Consider the following 19367-nt stretch of genomic DNA (forward strand, 5'->3'; position numbering starts at 1 on the left):
ACCTAAAATGTACCGACAAACTTAATGAAAAAAAAGATTAGGTGCATGCATGAGTATATATCAGGCCTTGTGCAGCAGCAACTCAGGATCCCTATTTTCAGCCCCATGCCTGTGCACTCCTAGAGCTAGGAGTGGCTCTTCACAAACCAGTCACTCAGAGAGAAGAGCAGCAAGAGGGTTGTGGGTGGTATTGCCTGTGGACACTACAAAAAAAGCAGGTTCACTAATCTCAGACAGAGCATGAAAGTACTAAAATGTCTTCAAAGAACTTTGCATCCTGTCTTCCCAACCCTCTTGATTTTCAGGCATCCATCTGAGGAAAGTCGCCTAGGGACTTTAATTTCCATTTTACTGAGGAGGCTTTTGATAGAGAAACTAGAGAGCTTGTTCAAAGTGTCATAACAAATCTACCCTACTCTATACACCAGAAAGAAGGTAAGAGATACAATCTTTATCCCATGTTTCATTCAAAACTTGACTCTGTAAACTAGAAAGACTTCCAAAGGTGCTAAGGAATTGCCTGTTTTGTCAATGTCCTAAAAATTCAAGTCAAAATGTATACAAATACAGATAGATTAGATATAGATATCTTTTCCTATACCCTTTAATTCATACCTCCACCAACCACGTATGCAAAGAAAACTTTTCAGAGAGCCCAAAGAATGGATTTGTGTAACTCCTGTCTGTTTTTCCTTATTTCTCACATACCTGTTCTTTTAGAGATTTTTTCTTCCATTGCTAATTATCCAACATTCAGCTGTCTTGCATTTACAGACCTCCAAAGCAACTCCAGCGGATGGCATCGGAGAAGGAACCTAGAGATGTTCACTGGCTCCTGGGAAGGCTGAGGAAGCACCCTTGCTAAGGGGTGTGTGTGTGTACTCTGTTGAAATATCAGCTGTTGTAATTGCCAAAGAAGTTCCTGAGCCACCCGGAGACTTTTCTCTTCCAACCATGTGTTCACCTTGCCCCAAAGGTCAGAACTAATATTAACAAGCAATGGCAGAATGGAAAAATTAAAACCAGCTATTGAGACAAGCAAGATTTAGATTTTCTTGGAGCTGAATTTCAGACAGGTCTTCAGTGTAAATGGGCACAGCTCCTTACTGGAAAGCAATCTGGCAATATGAAGCAAGAGCAATAAAAATATTTATTTCCTTTGTCCTAGTGACCCCACTCCTGGGATTCAATCCTGAGTAACTCCCAAATCATGAAAAAAAGCTCAAAGCACAGAATTTTTTAATTACAGAGCTATTTTCTGATGGCAACAACAAGGTGACTTTTAAGTCCTCTGGAAGAAAAGTAGTTCACTGGGTTTTTTTATGTAGCCCTCAAGGATAGTGGCTGTGAGTCTGTGAAGTTCTTGGGGAAAAATAATTATGCTGCGATTCTGGATGAGAACCTTAAAGGTGCAGTTATACATTTTCCTAGACATTGGACATGTCTTATTTCTACTTTTGTGCTCTGAAAACAAACCATGAACCTGTTGCTATTGCTCTGTCTTTTCATGTAACAAATATTTATTCCCTCCTAATACCTGCTGTGTTCAGTATTAGGAAATCGAACTAACAAGATGAATCAGCTACGGTCCTTACTCTCAAGTTGGTGGTAATCTAGAACTAGAAATCAGCCAAGCATCGTGGAGCATGCTTATAATCCCAGCATTTGGGAGGCTGAGGCAGGTGGATCGCCAGGAGTTCAAGGCCGGCCTGGACTACATAGCGAGACTCTGTCTGAAACAAACAAACAATACCAATTAATAGTAGCTATATATTGTTGTAACTGCTGTGACAGAATGAACCATAAAGTGTTGTGGGGGCCGAGAGTATAAAAGACAAATAGATTTGAGTTGTGTGGTCAAAATCTTACTTAGAAAAATAATCCTTGAGCTGATTAAGATGGGGTTTGAATCCTGGCTCTACCACACCTGTGAAACAGGTAAAAATCACTCAACCTTTCTTACATAGTTTCAATGCCCCTTACTGGGCTGTCCAAAGAATAAAATGAGATAATGTATACAGAAAAGCTATGGTTGTATCAGGAGAGTGCTTCTCTGCAGCTTAAATTTTCTGGACCTCCATTTTACATATCTGAGGAATGGGGCCAAGAGCAAGTATGTGTCTGGCCACATCCTTCTAGGTATGAGGTCCAAAACAAACGTGGCTATGAGGTGGATTTGAGAGTCTCCTCCTTCCTCAATACATCCAAAGCCATCCTCATAAGTCTTATCGCAGTAGTGCAGTTCTTACAGCTCTGTCCTCCAATTGCGAAGTTCGCTAAATTTGCTTCACCCCTACTGCGGCGAGCATATTACGGCAGCGATTCCTGGGGCGCAGACGCTTCAGCCTAAGGCCTACTTAAAACGGCGGTCTGCACGCTGGGGGCGGGGCTTCGGTTGCAGCGCGATTCCGCTGAGTTCTGCTGCTCAAAAGTGACGAAATCTTGCTTATAAGTAACCAGAAGCACGCAGCGTACTTTTGAGCAGAAAAGAAATACAGTACAGTCAGACTCGGGTTTCGGGCCAGTGTGCGTTCAGGGGAGCAGGAGCCCAACCGGAGACCTCATTGTCGCCATTCATTCTACCTTCACAACCACTCTACCCCTCCAGCGTCCACCGAGTTCTGCCTTCGGCCAATGACAACTGAGTGGCTCTAAGTCCCGCCCCGCGTGCGTCAAATCCTTCCGTGGCACGCAAGAGAACGCCTGCGCAAATGCGCGCGGGAGGCGGTGTCTGGCCAATTTCTAGCGGCAAGTAGTAGTTTGTCGGTGGGAGGCCTTCTAGCTCGCTGAGATGTTTCGCTTGGTGAGCTGGAATATCAACGGAATCCGAAGTCCCCTGCCAGGGGCGGTATGCCAGGAATCCAACAACTGCCCCAGCGAGACCATGGGACGCACTTTGGAGGAACTGGGTGCTGATATCGTCTGTCTCCAGGAAACCAAAGTGACCAGTGAGCTTTCAAGAATCCAGGATCATCATCATTTTCCCACTAACTTTTGCCTCTTGCCCCAGCACATTTGACTTTCCCATTTTCCTGTAATTTAAGAGTTCTGCTCTTAGACTCCAGATCCCAATCTCTTCCCTCTTCAACCCCTTTTACCACCCCACTAGGTTCTCTAATTCTATCCCATCTCCTGTCCTCAGCAGAATTTTAATTTCTTCCTTCTTGAAACCCGCATATCCACTCAAAGTCCCACTCATTCTACCGCCCCAACTCAACCCCTTGAATTTCCTCCCTCCATATATTGTCCATCTCCCACCCCCAAGTCAGAGCCTTCGGTTCTCTGTCCCAAGGCCCAGCTCAGATCCTCTAATTTTCACACCATCTTTGCCCCATCCCAGACTCTATTTGCCTCCATCTAAGATCACCAATTCCCCCTATCTACCCCCATCTCTTTAGGTTCAGAGCTCCTAATTCACACCTCATCTCTCACTCCAAACTTAGACCTCCTGATTTGCTCTTTCCCATTAGATCTCAGACCCCCTAATTTCTTTTCCCCTCATCCCCAGTTCAGATCCCCTAATTCCTTCTCTCTCACCTTTTACACCAGTTCATATTCCCAGTTCCCTCTCCCATATTCCTATTTCCCACCTCTAGTTGCCTTCTATTACCTAGACCCCCAGGGTAGGCTCTGATTCTCTTCTCCCTCAATAATTCTTCACCTCCCACTCCATAGACTTTCTACTTCCCCATCTAATTTTGATATCAGTTCCCTCTCTCACTTTTCCACCTATCTCCTCTAATCATATTAACTTGTAGCTAATTGTCCCTCCTACTGCTAGCTCTGATGTGTGCTAGTAATTAGCCCACAACTAACTAATTCCAGGCCTTTTTGTATGCTGGATCCTACTTTTAATCTTTGACTTAATATTACATTTTTTTCTCCAGGGGATGTGCTGACAGAACCCCTGGCTATTGTTGAGGGCTATAACTCCTATTTCAGCTACAGCCGCAGCCGTAGTGGCTATTCTGGTAAATGGGTTTTTCTGGGGGACTTAAAATTAGTTTTAGTAATAGAGGCAGTTGTGGGGAAAGGTCTTCTATTTATTATTTGATGAGAAGGTAATAACTTTGGACTTTTAGTCCACAGAGCCAAAGCCCTATAAAATTAAGTTATATGAAGTATGATTTTTAATGTATAAAATTATTGCACCTCAGAAATACAGTAGTGTGATGGTTAATTGTGTGGGCTCTAGCACCAGACTGCCAGGGTTCAAATCATGGCTCACTTCCTAGCCTCTCACTCTCTAGCAAGTTACTCTGTCTCTTTGTGCCCGGGGTTTCCCAGTGAGAGAATGAAGATAAGGGCTATTAAGAAGATCAAATAACGATAGCTAATACGTATGAACAGTTACCATGTATACATGTAAAACACATAAAATATTAGCTGTTAATATTATATTGTGGCCTTTTTAGATAAAGAAATTGAGGCTTCAAGGTAAGCATCAAGTTGCCCCAGACTCTAGGGAGCCATCTGTGGCCCTTGGGAGAGTTGTCAATACATGAAACATAAAGAACCACATTTTATAAAGATGATCAGGCAACTGGTGTGGGGATAATTGGAGTGGATAGACTGTATAACTAGCTGTATAACTTCACTGCTAGTCCTGTTCAGAGTATCCTCTCTGTCCCCAGGTGTAGCCACCTTCTGTAAAGACAGTGCTACCCCAGTGGCTGCTGAAGAAGGCCTGAGTGGCCTGTTTGCTACCCAGAATGGGAACGTGGGTTGCTATGGAAACATGGATGCGTTCACCCAGGAGGAGCTCCGGGCTTTGGATAGTGAAGGTCGGGCCCTCCTTACACAGCACAAGATCCGGTAATAGCCCATATACCCCTACCACTGAGCACTGTGGGCTCTACTCTTAGTGTAGAAATTCCAAGGTTTGCCTTGTAAACATAGATTCAGTATAAATTTCCCAAGCTTGCCTAGTCCTGGCTGGGCTGCTTACTATGTGACCCTGACAAATTATATTCCTGTCTGAGTCTTGAGTTTACATCTCTATAGTGGGGGACTGGCTTGATTGTCTATCTCTTATTACCACAGGTACCTTAAAAGTAACTTACCCAGTGCCAAACTCATTGCCCCAAGTTGCTCTTTCTGGGTGAGCCGTTTTCATGAATGGCAGCATTATCACCTGGTTTGCCTGGATGTCATCTTACATGACCCTTTCCCTGCCTCACCTGTAGTCTCTCCCCAAGTCCAGTGCATGTCTGCTCATTCATATCTCTAACTCCTCTTCTATCCTGTGGACAGTTATTAAGTGGGAGCCACATGGTGTAGGTACAGGAAGCAAGGGTTCAAACTGACTTCTTTGGAGTATTTTCCATAGAACATGGGAAGGGAAGGAGAAAACTTTGACCCTAATCAATGTGTACTGCCCCCGTGTGGACCCTGAGAAGCCTGAACGACTGACCTTCAAGATGAGCTTCTATCACTTGCTGCAGATCCGAGCAGAAGCCCTTCTGGCAGCTGGCAGGTACTGCAAGTTGAGCAGCAAGGCTTCCTTGAGCTTGTCCTGGGATGCCCAGCCCTGTGTCACACTTCATTGGAAGAGATACAGAATCTTTGTCTTTGAATTCCTGCATAGTGTAATTGCAGATGCTGCTATGTCTACCTGAATAACCTTGCTTTCTGAAGAGCTGTGAGAATAAGACAAAGTGAAACAAACATGGGTTTTGTGCTCTGAGCACCTATCCTGGCTACTCTTTTTTCCTTGTGCTTGCCAGGCAGGCGGTGGAACCACTGAGCTAAATCCCCGGCCCCACTGGCTACTCTTATAACTTACTGTCCCACAAGGCTAGTCCTGCCCACGTTTTTTGTCAAGTAAGTGTGAATCTGTACCTCACCGTATAGTATAAAGGATTAAGTAAGATAAATGTGGTGACGTACTTGGGAACAAATGAAAGTTTTGTTCTAGAAAGGGTCAGGGAAGTGAGGATATATTAGAGAACTTAGGGGTGCTTCCAAGAGGAAGTAAGAAGTACCTTCAGCTCAGCTTTGAAGGACAAATACCATAGCATTAGGTTGAGATCACTGAGGTGATAATGTCAAACAGAGAACAGTATCACCTTTAGAGCTCAGACTTTGGTTGGTCAAAGGCATTTTGGTGTCAAAGACATTCAGGTTATGGCTAGTCAGCTAAGATTAGAGTGGCCGTGGCTAAAGCTTCAGTGTTGAGGGTTGGCAATTTGAGCCCTTGAACCTGAGTAAGAGAATATGGTACAAAACTATTTCTTCCTGTCTTGAATATCCAGTTGACAATCCCAAATTGTATTTTTCAGCCATGTAATCATTCTGGGTGATCTGAATACAGCCTACCGCCGCATTGACCACTGTGATGCAGTCAACCTGGTAAGGCTCCTTCTAGTCCCAGGCCCCAATTGTGACTGATTCTGTTAACCTGTCCAGCCCAACGCTTGGTTTTTGGCAGCTTCTTTTATGAAAAAGCAGAGCTTGGTTTTAAATACTATTCTTTCTTTTGTAAATTGACACATAATACTTGAACATATTTAGTGCAATGTGATATTTTGATACTTGTATATAGTATGTAAAGATTAACTCAGCTAATTGGCATATCTGTCACCTCAAGCATTTACTGTTTCTTTGTGTAGAAACTTTCAAAATCCTTTCTGCTACATTTTTTTTCCTCTGTTCTAGGTACCTAACATGCTAGGCAAGCCCTCTACTACTAAAAGAAATACCCAGTCCCCTGGGTACCTATTTTGAAATATACAATAAATTATTGCTAATTATATTCATCCTACTCTGCTACAGAACTTTTGAACTTTAGTCTGCAATCAAACTATTTTTGTACCTATCAATCTAGAAACCCCAATTTTATTCTCCACTTCTATGAGATCAATTTTTTCACTTTCTACATATGAATGAGATCATGTAGTATTTTTCCTTTTGTACTTAGCTTATTTTCATTTAACATAATGACCTCCAGTCCCATCCATTTTGCTGTAAATGATAGGATTTTGTTTTTTAATTGGTCATTTTTAATCCCCTTTTCCTCCACCTGCCTCTCCCTAAAGGTTTCCTTCCTCACCTTCAAAAAGTCTACCCTCTTGTTTTCCTACCATTCCTTTAAATTATTTATATTTTATGTTTCTCATATAAGAGAAGCCATGCAATATGGAACCTTCTGTGTCATATTCATATATATATATATATCTCAATAATTTTTGGTAGTAGGATTATTTTGATAATGTTGGTTCTGCCAATCCATGAACAATGGAGGTCAGTCCACTTTCTAATGTCATCTTCTATCTCTTTCTTAAGAATACTATAGTTTTTGTCACAGAGATCTTTTACCTTACCTAGGTTGATTCTAGGGCATTTAATTTTTTAAGAAACTATTGTAAAAGGGGTTGTTTTCCTGATTTGTTTCTGGTAGGTTCATTAATAGTATACAAGAATGCTGCTGGTTTTTGTGTGTTGGTTTTGTTTCTTGCCTCTTTGCTGAATTTGTTTATTAGCTCTAAGAGTCTTCTGGTGGAGTTTTTTGGTTTTCTATATAAAGGATCATATCATCTGCAAATAAAGATAGTTTGACTTCTTCCTTTACTATTCATATTTCTTTTATTTCTTTCTATTGGTCGATTTCTCTGGCTAAACTTTTGAGTACTATATTGAACAGGAAGGTGAGAGTGGACGCCCTTGTTCCTTTCCTGATTTTAGAGGGAATGCTTTCAGTTGTTCCCCATTTAGTATGATGTTGATTGTGCATTTGTCATAAATCGCCTTTATCTCTTTGAGGTAAGGCCCTTCTATACCTGTTTTTGTCAGGGTTTTATTTTTTTATCATGAGTGGATATTGGATGATGTCAAAAGCTTTTTGTTCATCTATTGAGATATTTATGTCATTTTTATCCTTCTGTTTATGTAATATATTACATTTATTGATTTACGTACTTTGTACCATCCTTGCATCCCTGTATGAAATTGACTTGGTCATGATGTATGAACTTTTTTGGTGATTTGTTGCATTATTTTTACAATAATCTTATTGAAGAGTTTTGCATCTATGTTCATTAAAGACATTGGCCTGTAGTGTTCTTTTGATATCAGAGTAATACTGGCTTCAAGGAATTAGTTTAGTAGTGTTTCTTCCCTTTCAATTTCATGGAAGGATCTGAGAAGTATTAATGTCTTCTTTTTTTTTTTTTAGTTCTTTTATTGGTACATTTTAAGTATACAATCCGTTTACATTTATCGTTGGGTGTTTGTACCTGTACATGATATATCTTGATTCTTATTTTTTTCCCCATTACCTGTACACCCTTCACCCCCTCCACCCTTCCCTGTTTACACAGATTTCATTTCCATTTTTTTTCTTTTCTCACAGTTTTTCCTTTCCCTCTTTTCCTTTCCCTTTCCCCTCCCTTCACTCCTTCATCTTTGGACCTTTTTTCCTATTTCAAATTATCAGTTATTCATTTTAATCATTTTAAGCCTTGTTTACACTCTCAGTTTCTCACACTAGAGAAACGATTGGGTATTTACACGTGTGTCCTATTTATTTCACTTAAGAGTATGGCCTGGATATGCATCCATTTAGCTATAAATGACTCTAGTTTTTCGTTCTTTATGGCTGAGTAGTGTCTTCTTTGAAGTTCTGGTACAGTTCACTGGTGAATCCATTTCATTGATGGTGCTCAGATTTTCTTAGTTGTTAGAGATTTTATTCCTCCTTCTATTTCATTGCCTATTATTAGTCTGTTCAGATTTTTATATCTTCTAGGATTAATTTGAGTAAATCATATGTGTCTAGGCATTTATCCATTTCCTTAGGATTTTCCAGTTTATTTTGGAATACCAATTTTCAAAACAGTTTCTTATTCTCTGGATTTTAGTGATATCCTTTGTGATTTCACCATTTTCATTTCTAATAGCACTGATATATGTCTTTTCTTTCCTTTTTTTGATAAGGTTGCCTAAGTCTTTGTCTATTTTGTTTATCCACTCAAAGAACCAACTTCTGTGATTCATTGATTCTTGTATTTTTCAGTCTAAATTTCATTAATTTCCACCCTGATCTTTTTTATTTATTTCTTTTTATTAGTTTTGGATTTGGATTACTCTTGTTTTTCTAGGATCTTGGGATGAATCATTAGGTTATTTATTTGGAATTGTTCTATTTTCTGATATAGGCATTTACAGATAAAACTTCTCTTGTAGAACTGCTTTCATTCTGACCCATGGGTTTTGGTATGTCATACTGCACTTGTCATTTGATTCTAGGAACTGTTTTGTTTCCTCACTGATTTTTTTCTGTGACCCATTGATTATTTTACAATGTATTATTTAAAAGTCTCCATGAGTTTGCCTAGTGTTTTTGTTTTCTTTTGCTGTTGATTTCTAGTTTCATTTCTCTGTCATCTGATAGTATGCAGAGGATTATTTGAATTCTTTTATATTTACTTAAATGTGATTTGTGACCTAGGATATGGCCCATTTTGGAGAAAGTTCTGTGGGCTGCTGAAATATTGTTATTATTGGATGAAGCACTGTAGAAATCTTTTAAGTCCATTTGTTCAGTGGTAGTCTTTCTTTGTTAAGTTTTTGTTTGGTTGACCTATTTGTGAGAGTGGGGTATTGAACACACCCCACTATGATTGTTTTGGTGGTGTATAGCTGTCCTTTGTCAAGTAGTTTTTGTTTCATGAAATTAAGTACACCAACAATTGGTGCATATATATTTACAATTGTTATCCCTTGCTTTTGAATTATTTCCTTTAGCACTATATAGTGACGTTCTTTGTCTTTTTCTAATCAGTTCTGGCTTGAAGTTCATTTTATCTGAAAATAGGATAGCCTCTCCTGCTTGCTTTTAGGCCTCTGTTGCTTGGAGTATCATTTTCCATCCTTTCAGTTTCATCATGTGTTTATTTGTGGATAGAGTGTGTTTTTTGGAGGTGACAAGTTGGCTTTGGTTTTTTTTTATCCAATCTGCCAGTTTGTGTCTTTTGATTGGGGAGTAAAGACCATTTACATTGGGTATTATTGCTAATAGTTATTTACTGTTTCTTGTCATGGCATTTTTTTTACAGGGCTGATTCTTTTCTATTTTCATTTTGCTTAAGTACTCTCCCAGCTAGATGAGTTGTTTACTTTAGGATCTTTAGTAATGTTAGCTTTTCTGTCTGTGTTTAGAATTCCCTTGAACAATTCCTGCAATTCTGATTTAGTAGTCATGAATTTCTTTAGGTTCTTTTTGTCATGAAAATTTTTTATTTCTTCATTATTTGCGGGGTCGGGGTTGAGACAGGGTCTCACTAAGTAGTTCACGCTTGCCTTGAACTCACGGCAGTCTTCCTGCCTCAGCCTCCCAAGTGCTGGGATTATAGGTGTACACAACCATGCCCAGCTCTCCATTAATTTTGAAAGATAAATTTGCATTTTTTTTTTTGTACCAGGGAACGAACTCAGGACCTTGCGCTTGTGAGGCAGGCGTGCAATATTATTAATGTGGATTGGCAGTTGTTTTCTTTTAGGCCTTGAAAAACTTGACTCCAAGCTCTCCTGGCCTTTGAGAGTTTTGTTGAGAAGTCTGCAGTTATTCTCATAGGCTTGCCTTATAAGTAACTTGACATTTTCCTTTATTGGCTTTTAGTAGTTTCTCTTTGTTTCTCATTTCTTTGGAGTTTGACTGTGTTGTTTCCTAGTGAAGTTCTTTTCTCTTTGTGTCTGTTTGGGGTTCAAAATGCCTCATTTTCTGGATATCCACTTCAATCTCTATATTTGTGAACTTTTCTGCTATGATTTCAGTGAATAAAATTTTTTGGGGGGGGTGGGTACCGGGGATTGAACTCAGGACCTTGTGCTTGTGAGGCAGACGGCAAAACCACTGAGCTAAATCCCCCGCCCATTCAGTGAATAAAATTTTATACCTTTTATTTCCTTCTTCAGCCCTTCTTTGACACCTGTAATTCTTAGTTTGGTTCTCTTAGAGTCATCTAGGACCTCATGCATCAACTTCTTATAATTTCTGATTGCTTTTGGAATATCACTGAGAAAGTGGTCTTCTTGTCCTCAAGTCATGATATTCTGTACTGATTGTTTCTACTGACATTCAATTGCATTTTCCACTTCTAGAATTCATGCTTGATTCCTTTTTATAATCTCAAATTCTTTATACTAAAGTAGTCATTCATATCTTCCATAGTCTTTTAATTTAGTCAACTGTTTGCATCTTCTTTAAGCATATTGAACATCCTATTAATTAAATCCTTTATGAGCTTTCTGTGTCTTTGAGCTTTGAGCTTATTGAGCATTTTAGTAATTTTTTCATGCAGTTATTTGTTTCTTTGATCTCTTCAAACATTTTAAGTATTTGGTTTCTGAATTCTTTCCCTGAAATTTCCTCTACTCAGTGCCTGTGAGATCAGCTTTTGGGGAGTTATGAGTTTTTTGAAGTATTTTATTGCCTTGTTTTCTCATGATTCTTGTGTTTTTGTGTTGAATGTTGTAGATCAGTTGGGCTACAAAGCTCTTCCACTATGGTAGAGGTCTCTTTAATAATGGATTTTTCTTTGTGATGTGCCTTTGGCTTTGGATGTGATTCAATGCATAGTCATATACTCAACTTATAATGCCCAAAGAATGGTCCCTAGCACTGAGATGCAAGGAAAGAACAACTACTGCTAATATGAGCATTCAAAGAACCAATCATAAATCAATAGATAATTTAGAGCTTGTTTAACAAGTTTTCTACTTTTTCAATAACCGAGGAATACAAAGAATTAGTAATGGTAGAGAAAAGGCTGGGAGATGGAAGAACAAAAGTAAAATGGAATTTTAAAAATAAATAAAAGAAGAAAAATTGAGAAAAATAGAAGGAGACTGGAAAGAGACAAAGTCAGACAAGAGAGAGAAAGTGTTTTTTGATATTATTTTTATGCCTGAAAAGAAAGGGGAGAGAAGGAGTTTGAGAGGGAGCAGAGGGAAAGAAATAAAGGGAGAGATTTACAAGTACAAAGTAGGACAGTCTTTGTGGAGATTGTGTCCAATTTATAAACTAACAGAAACCCTGTGTTAAAAGATCTAAGCAACAGCTTTTGGTGAGGCAGAACCTGATAGGTCAGTGTAAGACATTCTATGAATAAAAATTTTATTCAGTGTATAGTTGTTCATAAACACGTGCCCCTCACCTATACTCTAAAATAGAAAAAAAATCAAAAATTAATTTTTTATATAGAAGAAAAGGGGGAGGGTAGTGAGACTTACAAGAGCATAAGAGGGGAGGTAAAGAAAAAATTGGAGGAAGAACTTTTAAGTAGGTAGTGAAAAAGGATATATGGAGATTGAGTCCAGTTAATGACCTAATAATTTTATAAACTACATGAAATAACCTTTGGTGAGGGTCAACCTAGTGTCAGATATTAAGATACAGTAGTATTTAGATTAATCTTAATGTATTAAAGAGAGAAAAATACAGAAAAAGAGAGAAAAATAAAAATATAAGGGAGAGGAACCAATAGATAGAAGGTATAATGGGAAAGAAAACAAAGTAAGGAAAAGATGAGATGGTAGCTACAAAGTAAAAAAAGAGACAGGGAAAGTGTATCCAGCTGTTGAAATAATAGTCAAGCAAGGGTTAAATAACACCAAGAAACAACCTTTGAAGTGAGTATATGTGACTTACCTACATGAAATGTTTTATATGCAACAGTAGAAAATTGATACATATAGCTGTAACCATACTTACATACATATATACAGAGGCCTGCCTCTCAAAAAGATCAAAGAAGAAAAAACATACAAAAAATTCACAGAACAAAAACATACATAAGGCACCATGCTCAGGAACCTCTGATGTTCTCAGTATGTTGCTAGGTCATCAGTGTTCTTCTCACTGACAGAAAGCAATCTCAGGTTCCTGGGTGAGTTTCTGCCACAGGCTCTACTATTTATTCTGCCCAGTTTCCATGTTTCAGTCTCCTACACTCTCTATTTGCATCTGCTGAACTGGCCTTCTTCCCTCAGGGGAATTTGAACTTTTCCCAAGATGGTTTATTATTCACTGGACCCGGGCTGTAAAGCAGTGCCAAAATCAAGAAACAGTTCTTATTCTAAATACTTCTGTTGCTGAATTTCATCTGATGGCCTTCTACTTCAAGTTGCCTTCCTGTGGTTGGGTTTTTGTTCATCACCTGTATCTAAGTACCTGTGGGCCTTGGTGAGTCTCTTCTGAGTGCTGCATAAATGTTGCTGCCTGTAGTCTGCCATGATACTCTCCATATTTTCTTTAATTTGTCCATCTGATTCTGTATCTTGGCTATTATGAATAATGCTACAATGGTCATGGCAGTACAGATGTCTCTTTGATAACAGTGATTTCATTTCCTTTGGATAAATACCTAGAAATAAGTTTAAACTTTTGGAGGAAACTCCGTACCATTTCCCAAAATGGCATACTAATGTACATTTCCACCAACAGTTATTTGAGAGTGTCCCTTTCTGTGTATCTTTGCCAGCATTTGCTATTTTTTGTCTTCTCTAACTGGAGTGAGATGATCTCTCATTGTGGCTTTGATTCACATTTCCCTGGTAATTAGTGATTTTGATCATTTTTTCACATACTTTTTGGCCTTTTGAGAAATATCTATTCAGATCATTTGCCCATTTTTGAGTCAGATTATTTATTTGTTTGTTGTTGAGTTGAGTTCCCTATATATTCTAGATACTAACCCTTTATCAGGTTGGCAAATATTTTCCCATTCTAAAGATTAGCTCTTCCCTCTGAATTGCTTCCTTTCCTATGTAGCTGCTTTTTTGTTTGATATAATCCTATTGAAATACAATTCTAAAAGTATTGAGGATTGATCTTTCATTTGACAGACATTACTGACCCTACTCTTGGCTTGGCCCTGAGCCAAGTGTTGGGAACTCAGTTATGAGTCAGATCCAGCTCTTGGCCCTTGGAGCTCTCAGTGTGGGCTTCAAACACATGGTCAGAGAACTGCAGAGCGATATTCTCTGGGCTGAGGCAGAGATGGCAGTCCAGAGGGCTAAGGAAGCCCAGTGATAGGATTCCTTGCAAGCCTGGACATCAGGGCAGGCAGCTGAGAATGGCTGAATCTTAAAAGATTAGCAGAATAGAGCTTTGGAGTAGGGGGAGTTAAATGTTACAGCATGGGCAAAAGTTTCAAGTTGGGAAGTTGCCTAGTGTGCACAGGGAACTGGAAGTCCCATTCCTGTTAAAGACTCATGGAAATGAAGGAAAGTGGCAGAAGGTGGGGCTGGAGAGTCCATTGGGACCCAAATTCTGAGGGCCATGAGTCCACATTGCCATGGTTATTTCCCTAATACGCTATATTTTCTGCTCATAAAACTTCAACATCACCCTCTTACCTCTATGATGCAAAGAAAACTTTGGGACTAGACCTTGGAGGCATTTTCTGGTCTGTGCCCTGTCTTCATTTCCATTTTCAGTATCCCTGTATATGCCATCCACTGCAAACAGATGTCTTCTCTGCCCACTGCAAAACTTGTTTTCATGCTGGGTTTTTTCACTGTGCCTCAAACTGGTGACCATCCTCTCCCTTCTATCTTTTTTCTTTAATGAATCTCTTTATTTTCCTCTAGGTCAATTGTTTTTAATCCTTGATTGCATATTTGAACAAAAACATTTAATTGCCACTGTGGGAACAATGATCAGAATCTCATGGTTGTAGGGCCAGGCTAGTGGTATGTTTTAAAAGTCCCCAGGTTACTTTATTTTGCAATCAGGATTGAGAACCACCACCCTAGAATATATAAACTACAGTAGACCCTTGACTTATAAACTTGATCAGTTCCTGAGAGTTGATTGTAACTCAAGTTGGTTGTAAGTCAATACAGCTGAGATCTGGATGTTTACCTGGGTACACACTATAGATAACAAGAGGTGGATGAATCTTCCATTAACCTAATTAACCCAAGTTGTTCATATGTTGGGCTGGTTGTAACTTGAAGGTCCACTCTACTTCTCATTTTGACCCATCTCATGTGGAAGATTTCTCTGTTGTATTAACAAATTGCCTGTTTTTCCTCTGCTCTCATACCACAGCAATTAAAACAAAAAACTTCTGTGACCCCAAAAGGTGTAGGATTTGTCCCTACCAACAAGTAAGCAATTCTGCAGCAGCAGACATTAACTGAGTGTTCTCTAATCCAGTTCAGTTCTAATACCGTTACCCAGAGACAGTGTCAGATCCTACATTTTTGAGGTCTCATCCCCAAGACTGCTACCTCACTTTCAGATCCATTCACAAGCCTGGGCCTCAGGAACTTCTGACTGACCAGTTATAAATTGAGGTTCCCATGACCCCCTCCTCAGGTTTTGATTGGCTAGAGCAGCTTAGAGAACTCAGGCAAACACTATACTTAGATTTCTGGTTAATTATAAAGGATATTTGAAAGACTAAAATATGTAGTCAGATGAAGAGATACATTAGAATTAGGTCTGAAAGAGGCCAAAATGAAGAACTTCTGTTTCTGTAGAGTTGGAGTGTGCCACCCTCTCAGCAAATGGATGAGCTTCCATATGTTCAGCTGTTCAAAAGCTCTCTGAACCCTGTTCTTTTGGGTTTTTATACAGACTTCATTACATAGGAACAATTGCTGGAAGACTGGGTGAGGAAACCCAGGAAGGCCTGTCTCTTCAGATTCTTTGGTATTCCTCCTGGTTCAGGCAGCACCCCTCTGGAATGAGGGCCTTATGCTCTATGAGGCAAAGGTAGATCAGAGAATTGCTTAATGGCTAGCTTAAAACAAGGGAAGACTAGTTTCTGTGTCCTAGCTTGGGGCAGAAAAACTCTAGTTTGTAGACTTTCTTGGTTGAGCAGGGGTGACCAAGGCTGGAAATATGGATGAAAACCTAAAAATGTGGATGATAATATCACAGCGGAGATTGATGCTGTCACAGTCCAATTCAACCCTGGATTTGGTTCAGAAATGGGGCCATGGGAAGATTCCATAATTAGTTTGCAGGAGAGCCACATAAACATAGATGTGGCTTCCAGCTGGGAAAATGAGCAGACCTGAAATAATGACAGAAGGTGGTGGTGGTATGGTAGGAGGGTGGTGAGCACTACAAAGTGCAAGCCTTCAGGCCCTCCCTTCCTCATTCTTCATCAGTAATTCACTTATTTGGTTCTTTTGGGTTATATTGTATATCTTTATGCCTCCCCAGTTCAGAGATAGCCTAGGTATCTCTGGTGCACCTCCTTTATTCTTCCTTCCAGGAAGAGTGTACTATAGTATCATCTCAAATGACATAGTCTTTTAAAAATAGCAGAACATGTTTGGTTCCTACTGGCCCAGCTGTTCTAATCTCATATCTCTAAATGACACAGTTATCCTCTTGGTTGCTCCAACAGGAAGCCTGAGAATTATACTCTTTTTTATCCTTTATTACCTCCATTCTCACATTTTTAAAAAAATTTTTGTATTTTATCCCATTCCTCCCCTCAAGCCCTCACATTTCATTTGTTACTGAGTACCGCTAATTCTACCTTCAAATCATCTCTCAGTTTCATTTTTCTATCTCCTTTGGTACCACTGTGGGCTAGATAACCATCATTTCTTGATTGCATGGAGTATGATAGTTGTATCCAATAGGTTTCTCCATGCTGGTCTCTACTCAGGTCTTTTAAATGTACCCTCCCTATACAGGCCTATATCATAGAAGCTGTTCTCATAGTTTGAAGCTACCTACCTTTTACCTAGGTTACTTCTGCTTGGCCTTCACATCTTGGTTCCAGGTCAATTCCTAGAAGGAAGCCTCCTTCTTCCCAGGACTATATCTGTTTTGTCCCTAGCATTATGTCTGGCATAAAATATTTGTTGGATTGAATGAGTGGGTGGTAGGTAGGTTGGATAGATGGATGGATAGATCAGGAATCTGAGCAAAGGAAGTATTCAGACATGTATCTCTGAAGCCCTTGATCATAGGAGGGAGGGGTGGTTAGTGAGAGTTTTGATACATGATAAACCAAATAGCACCAGAGGTTTTAAAGAAAAAGGCAATGTTCTTCCTAACTTCTATCTCTACCCTACTACACCCTTAGAGACAGGTACTTCTCCTGTTTTCCATTCTTTTGAAAAATAATTCTGGAAATTACTTTGATTAAGCAACTATTGACCTTCACAATTTTGCATTTTTATAGACCAACGTAAGCTAAGAACAGTGTGGTACAGAGGTATCATAAGAATAGGCTTCTAAATCAGTAAAGTTAGAAATCAAATTCTAGCTGTGCCAGTTCTGGCCTATGTGACCTTGAGCAGTAGTCCTCTTTTGGGAAACCAAATTTTCTTTCTTTTTTGTAAAATGAAGCAGATAGCCCCTTTTCCAGTTCTAGGCATCTAGTTCTAAGTTTCTCTTCACCCTCATTCCCCTTTCCCAGGAATGCTTTGAAGAGGACCCAGGACGCAAGTGGATGGATGGCTTGCTTAATAACCTAGAGTGCCAGGCTGGGTCCCACATGGGGCCCTTCATTGATACCTACCGCTATTTTCAACCACAGCAAGAAGGGGCCTTTACCTGCTGGTCGGTGGTCAATGGTGCCCGCCATCTGAACTATGGGTGCCGGCTTGACTACATCCTAGGGGACAGGAGCCTGGTCATGGACACCTTCCAGGCCTCTTTCCTGCTCCCTGAGATTATGGGCTCTGACCATTGCCCTGTGGGTGCTGTTTTGAATGTGTCCTCTGTGCCTGCAAAACACTGCCCACCCCTGTGTACCCGCTTCTTTCCTGAGTTTGCAGGCACTCAGCTCAAGATTCTTCGTTTCCTAGTTCCCCTTGAACACAAACCTGTATTGGAGCAGTCAGCTTTGCAACTCAGCAATCAAACTCAGGTACAGAAACAACAAAACAAATCCTGTGTTCGCTCAACCAGGCCTCGGTTAAGTCAAGCTAGCTCCAGAAGAGGCCAGAAAAACATGACAAGCTACTTCCGGCCCTCTTCCAACCATCCCCAAACTTCTTCTGACTTGAAGCTGCCTACCCTGCCTCTGGTGGGCACCCTCATGACCACAAAGACTCCAGAAGAAGAGGAAATAGCCAAAGTGGTAGAAGTGGAGATAAAGGCTTCAGGGGCCAAAGAGGAGAAGGAGGCACTGACCTCATTCTGGAAGTCTGTGTTGGCAGGGCCTTTGCCTATGCCCCTCTGTAGGGGCCACAGGGAGCCATGTGTGATGCGTACTGTGAAGAAGCCAGGACCCAATCTAGGCCGCCGTTTCTACATGTGTGCCAGGCCTCAGGGTCCTCCCAGTGACCCCTCCTCCCGCTGCAACTTCTTCCAGTGGACTAGGCCCAGCTAAACCAATTGAAGCCTAGGGATATCTGGGTTGGTCACCCTTGCACAGGATCTGATGCCAGCTCCCTTCTAAGTTGCTAGTGCTGCCTTCTCTTCCAAAGTTTCCTTTCCTCCTTTCTTCATCCTCTTCTTTTCTTTTTCTTGCTCTTCTTCCTCTTGAAAGCTCCCATCTTTCCTGGTACAGCTTCTTGTCCCTCTCTGAAGCCCCTCTTCCTCTTTCTTCTTGACCTACCTTTTCTTATACCTTAATGCTCTAACCCAGTCCTACACCCCACTTTCCACCTTCCTATCAGAAGTACATGGGAACCAGGTGTTCCAAATAGTTGCCATTTTAAATCCCTTTTGTCCTTATTGGGAAATGTTCATAAATAAAGTGTCTTTGTTACAGAGTATCACATTGAATGGACATTTTGGATATGTTCCATATAGTTATAGAGACAGAAGCTATCTCAATACAAGATTCGCCAGCTGCCTGCATCCCAATGATACAACACCTACAGAGAGAAGAGTGATGCTTATTATAAACAGCTGGGTTGTAGAGGTTCCCTGAACTGCTGAGCTTGGATTAGTAAGAGTGGTAGGTGTGGTGTGGTGTGGCAAAAAACATGGTGGACTGTATGGCCTAAATAATAGCTTCCCAACTAGTCTGTCCTATCCCCCAGCTGCCATATATGGATTACAGGATGGAAAGGAATAGTCACTGAGCCCACAGAGTTGCAAAGCAGGGCTTGAGATACCACACATCTTAGGGAAGATTGCTTCCTCAGCAGGTACTGTTATTAGTTCCTTATTGAGATTTCCTTGAACATGTTGCTTACTATAACCAAGCTTTTATCATCTTAGAAGTGGGACTGGTAAGTACTATAAGATGCTATGAGAGAAAGAGAAAACAGTTGAAGACATCCAGACCCACTTCTGGAGAATAACCTCAGTATTGAGGAACCATTCCTCCCTTCTAGGCAGTTTGGTTGGGACTCACTCATCTCCTGGCTTTAGAGGCTACCTGGGACCCAGGTTTCCAGTTCCCTCCAAAAACTAGACAAAGATGTCCACTATCTCC

At 40.3% G+C, this 19367-nt stretch overlaps 2 protein-coding genes across 3 annotated transcripts in view; one reads left to right on the plus strand and one right to left on the minus strand.

The window, feature by feature from the left end:
• Positions 1-2599, minus strand: part of Pfkfb1 (6-phosphofructo-2-kinase/fructose-2,6-biphosphatase 1) — a 78504-nt gene extending 75905 nt beyond the window's left edge. Inside the window, exon 1 of one of the 2 annotated variants that reach the window (XM_021251239.2) lies at positions 709-2599. In XM_021251239.2, the coding sequence (XP_021106898.1) occupies positions 709-736 (28 nt within the window). In that variant the 5' untranslated portion in view covers positions 737-2599. The remainder of the gene's footprint in view (positions 1-708) is intronic. The other variant, NM_001310303.1, reaches the window with a different exon arrangement.
• A 96-nt stretch (positions 2600-2695) lies between these two features.
• Apex2 (apurinic/apyrimidinic endodeoxyribonuclease 2) lies at positions 2696-18699 on the plus strand. Its single transcript, XM_004873556.3, has 6 exons — positions 2696-2948; positions 3888-3971; positions 4635-4815; positions 5330-5476; positions 6282-6351; positions 17394-18699. Exons 1-6 carry the CDS (start codon positions 2792-2794, stop codon positions 18309-18311), a joined length of 1557 nt encoding a protein of 518 aa, XP_004873613.1. The 5' UTR covers positions 2696-2791; the 3' UTR covers positions 18312-18699.
• Positions 18700-19367: the final 668 nt, after the last annotated feature.

This window comes from Heterocephalus glaber, unplaced genomic scaffold (genome assembly GCF_053883595.1).
Source record: "Heterocephalus glaber isolate CG9 unplaced genomic scaffold, H.glaber_assembly_v1.0 deba00000936, whole genome shotgun sequence".
NCBI classification, from domain to species: domain Eukaryota; kingdom Metazoa; phylum Chordata; class Mammalia; order Rodentia; family Bathyergidae; genus Heterocephalus; species Heterocephalus glaber.

Coding starts and splice junctions, on each gene's coding strand:
- Apex2 (XM_004873556.3), top strand. CDS start 2,792: ATGTTTCGCTTGGTGAGCTGGAATATCAACGGAATCCGAAGTCCCCTG. Junction 3,972..4,634: donor CAGCCGTAGTGGCTATTCTG/GTAAATGGGTTT, acceptor CTCTGTCCCCAG/GTGTAGCCACCTTCTGTAAA. Junction 4,816..5,329: donor CTTACACAGCACAAGATCCG/GTAATAGCCCAT, acceptor TATTTTCCATAG/AACATGGGAAGGGAAGGAGA.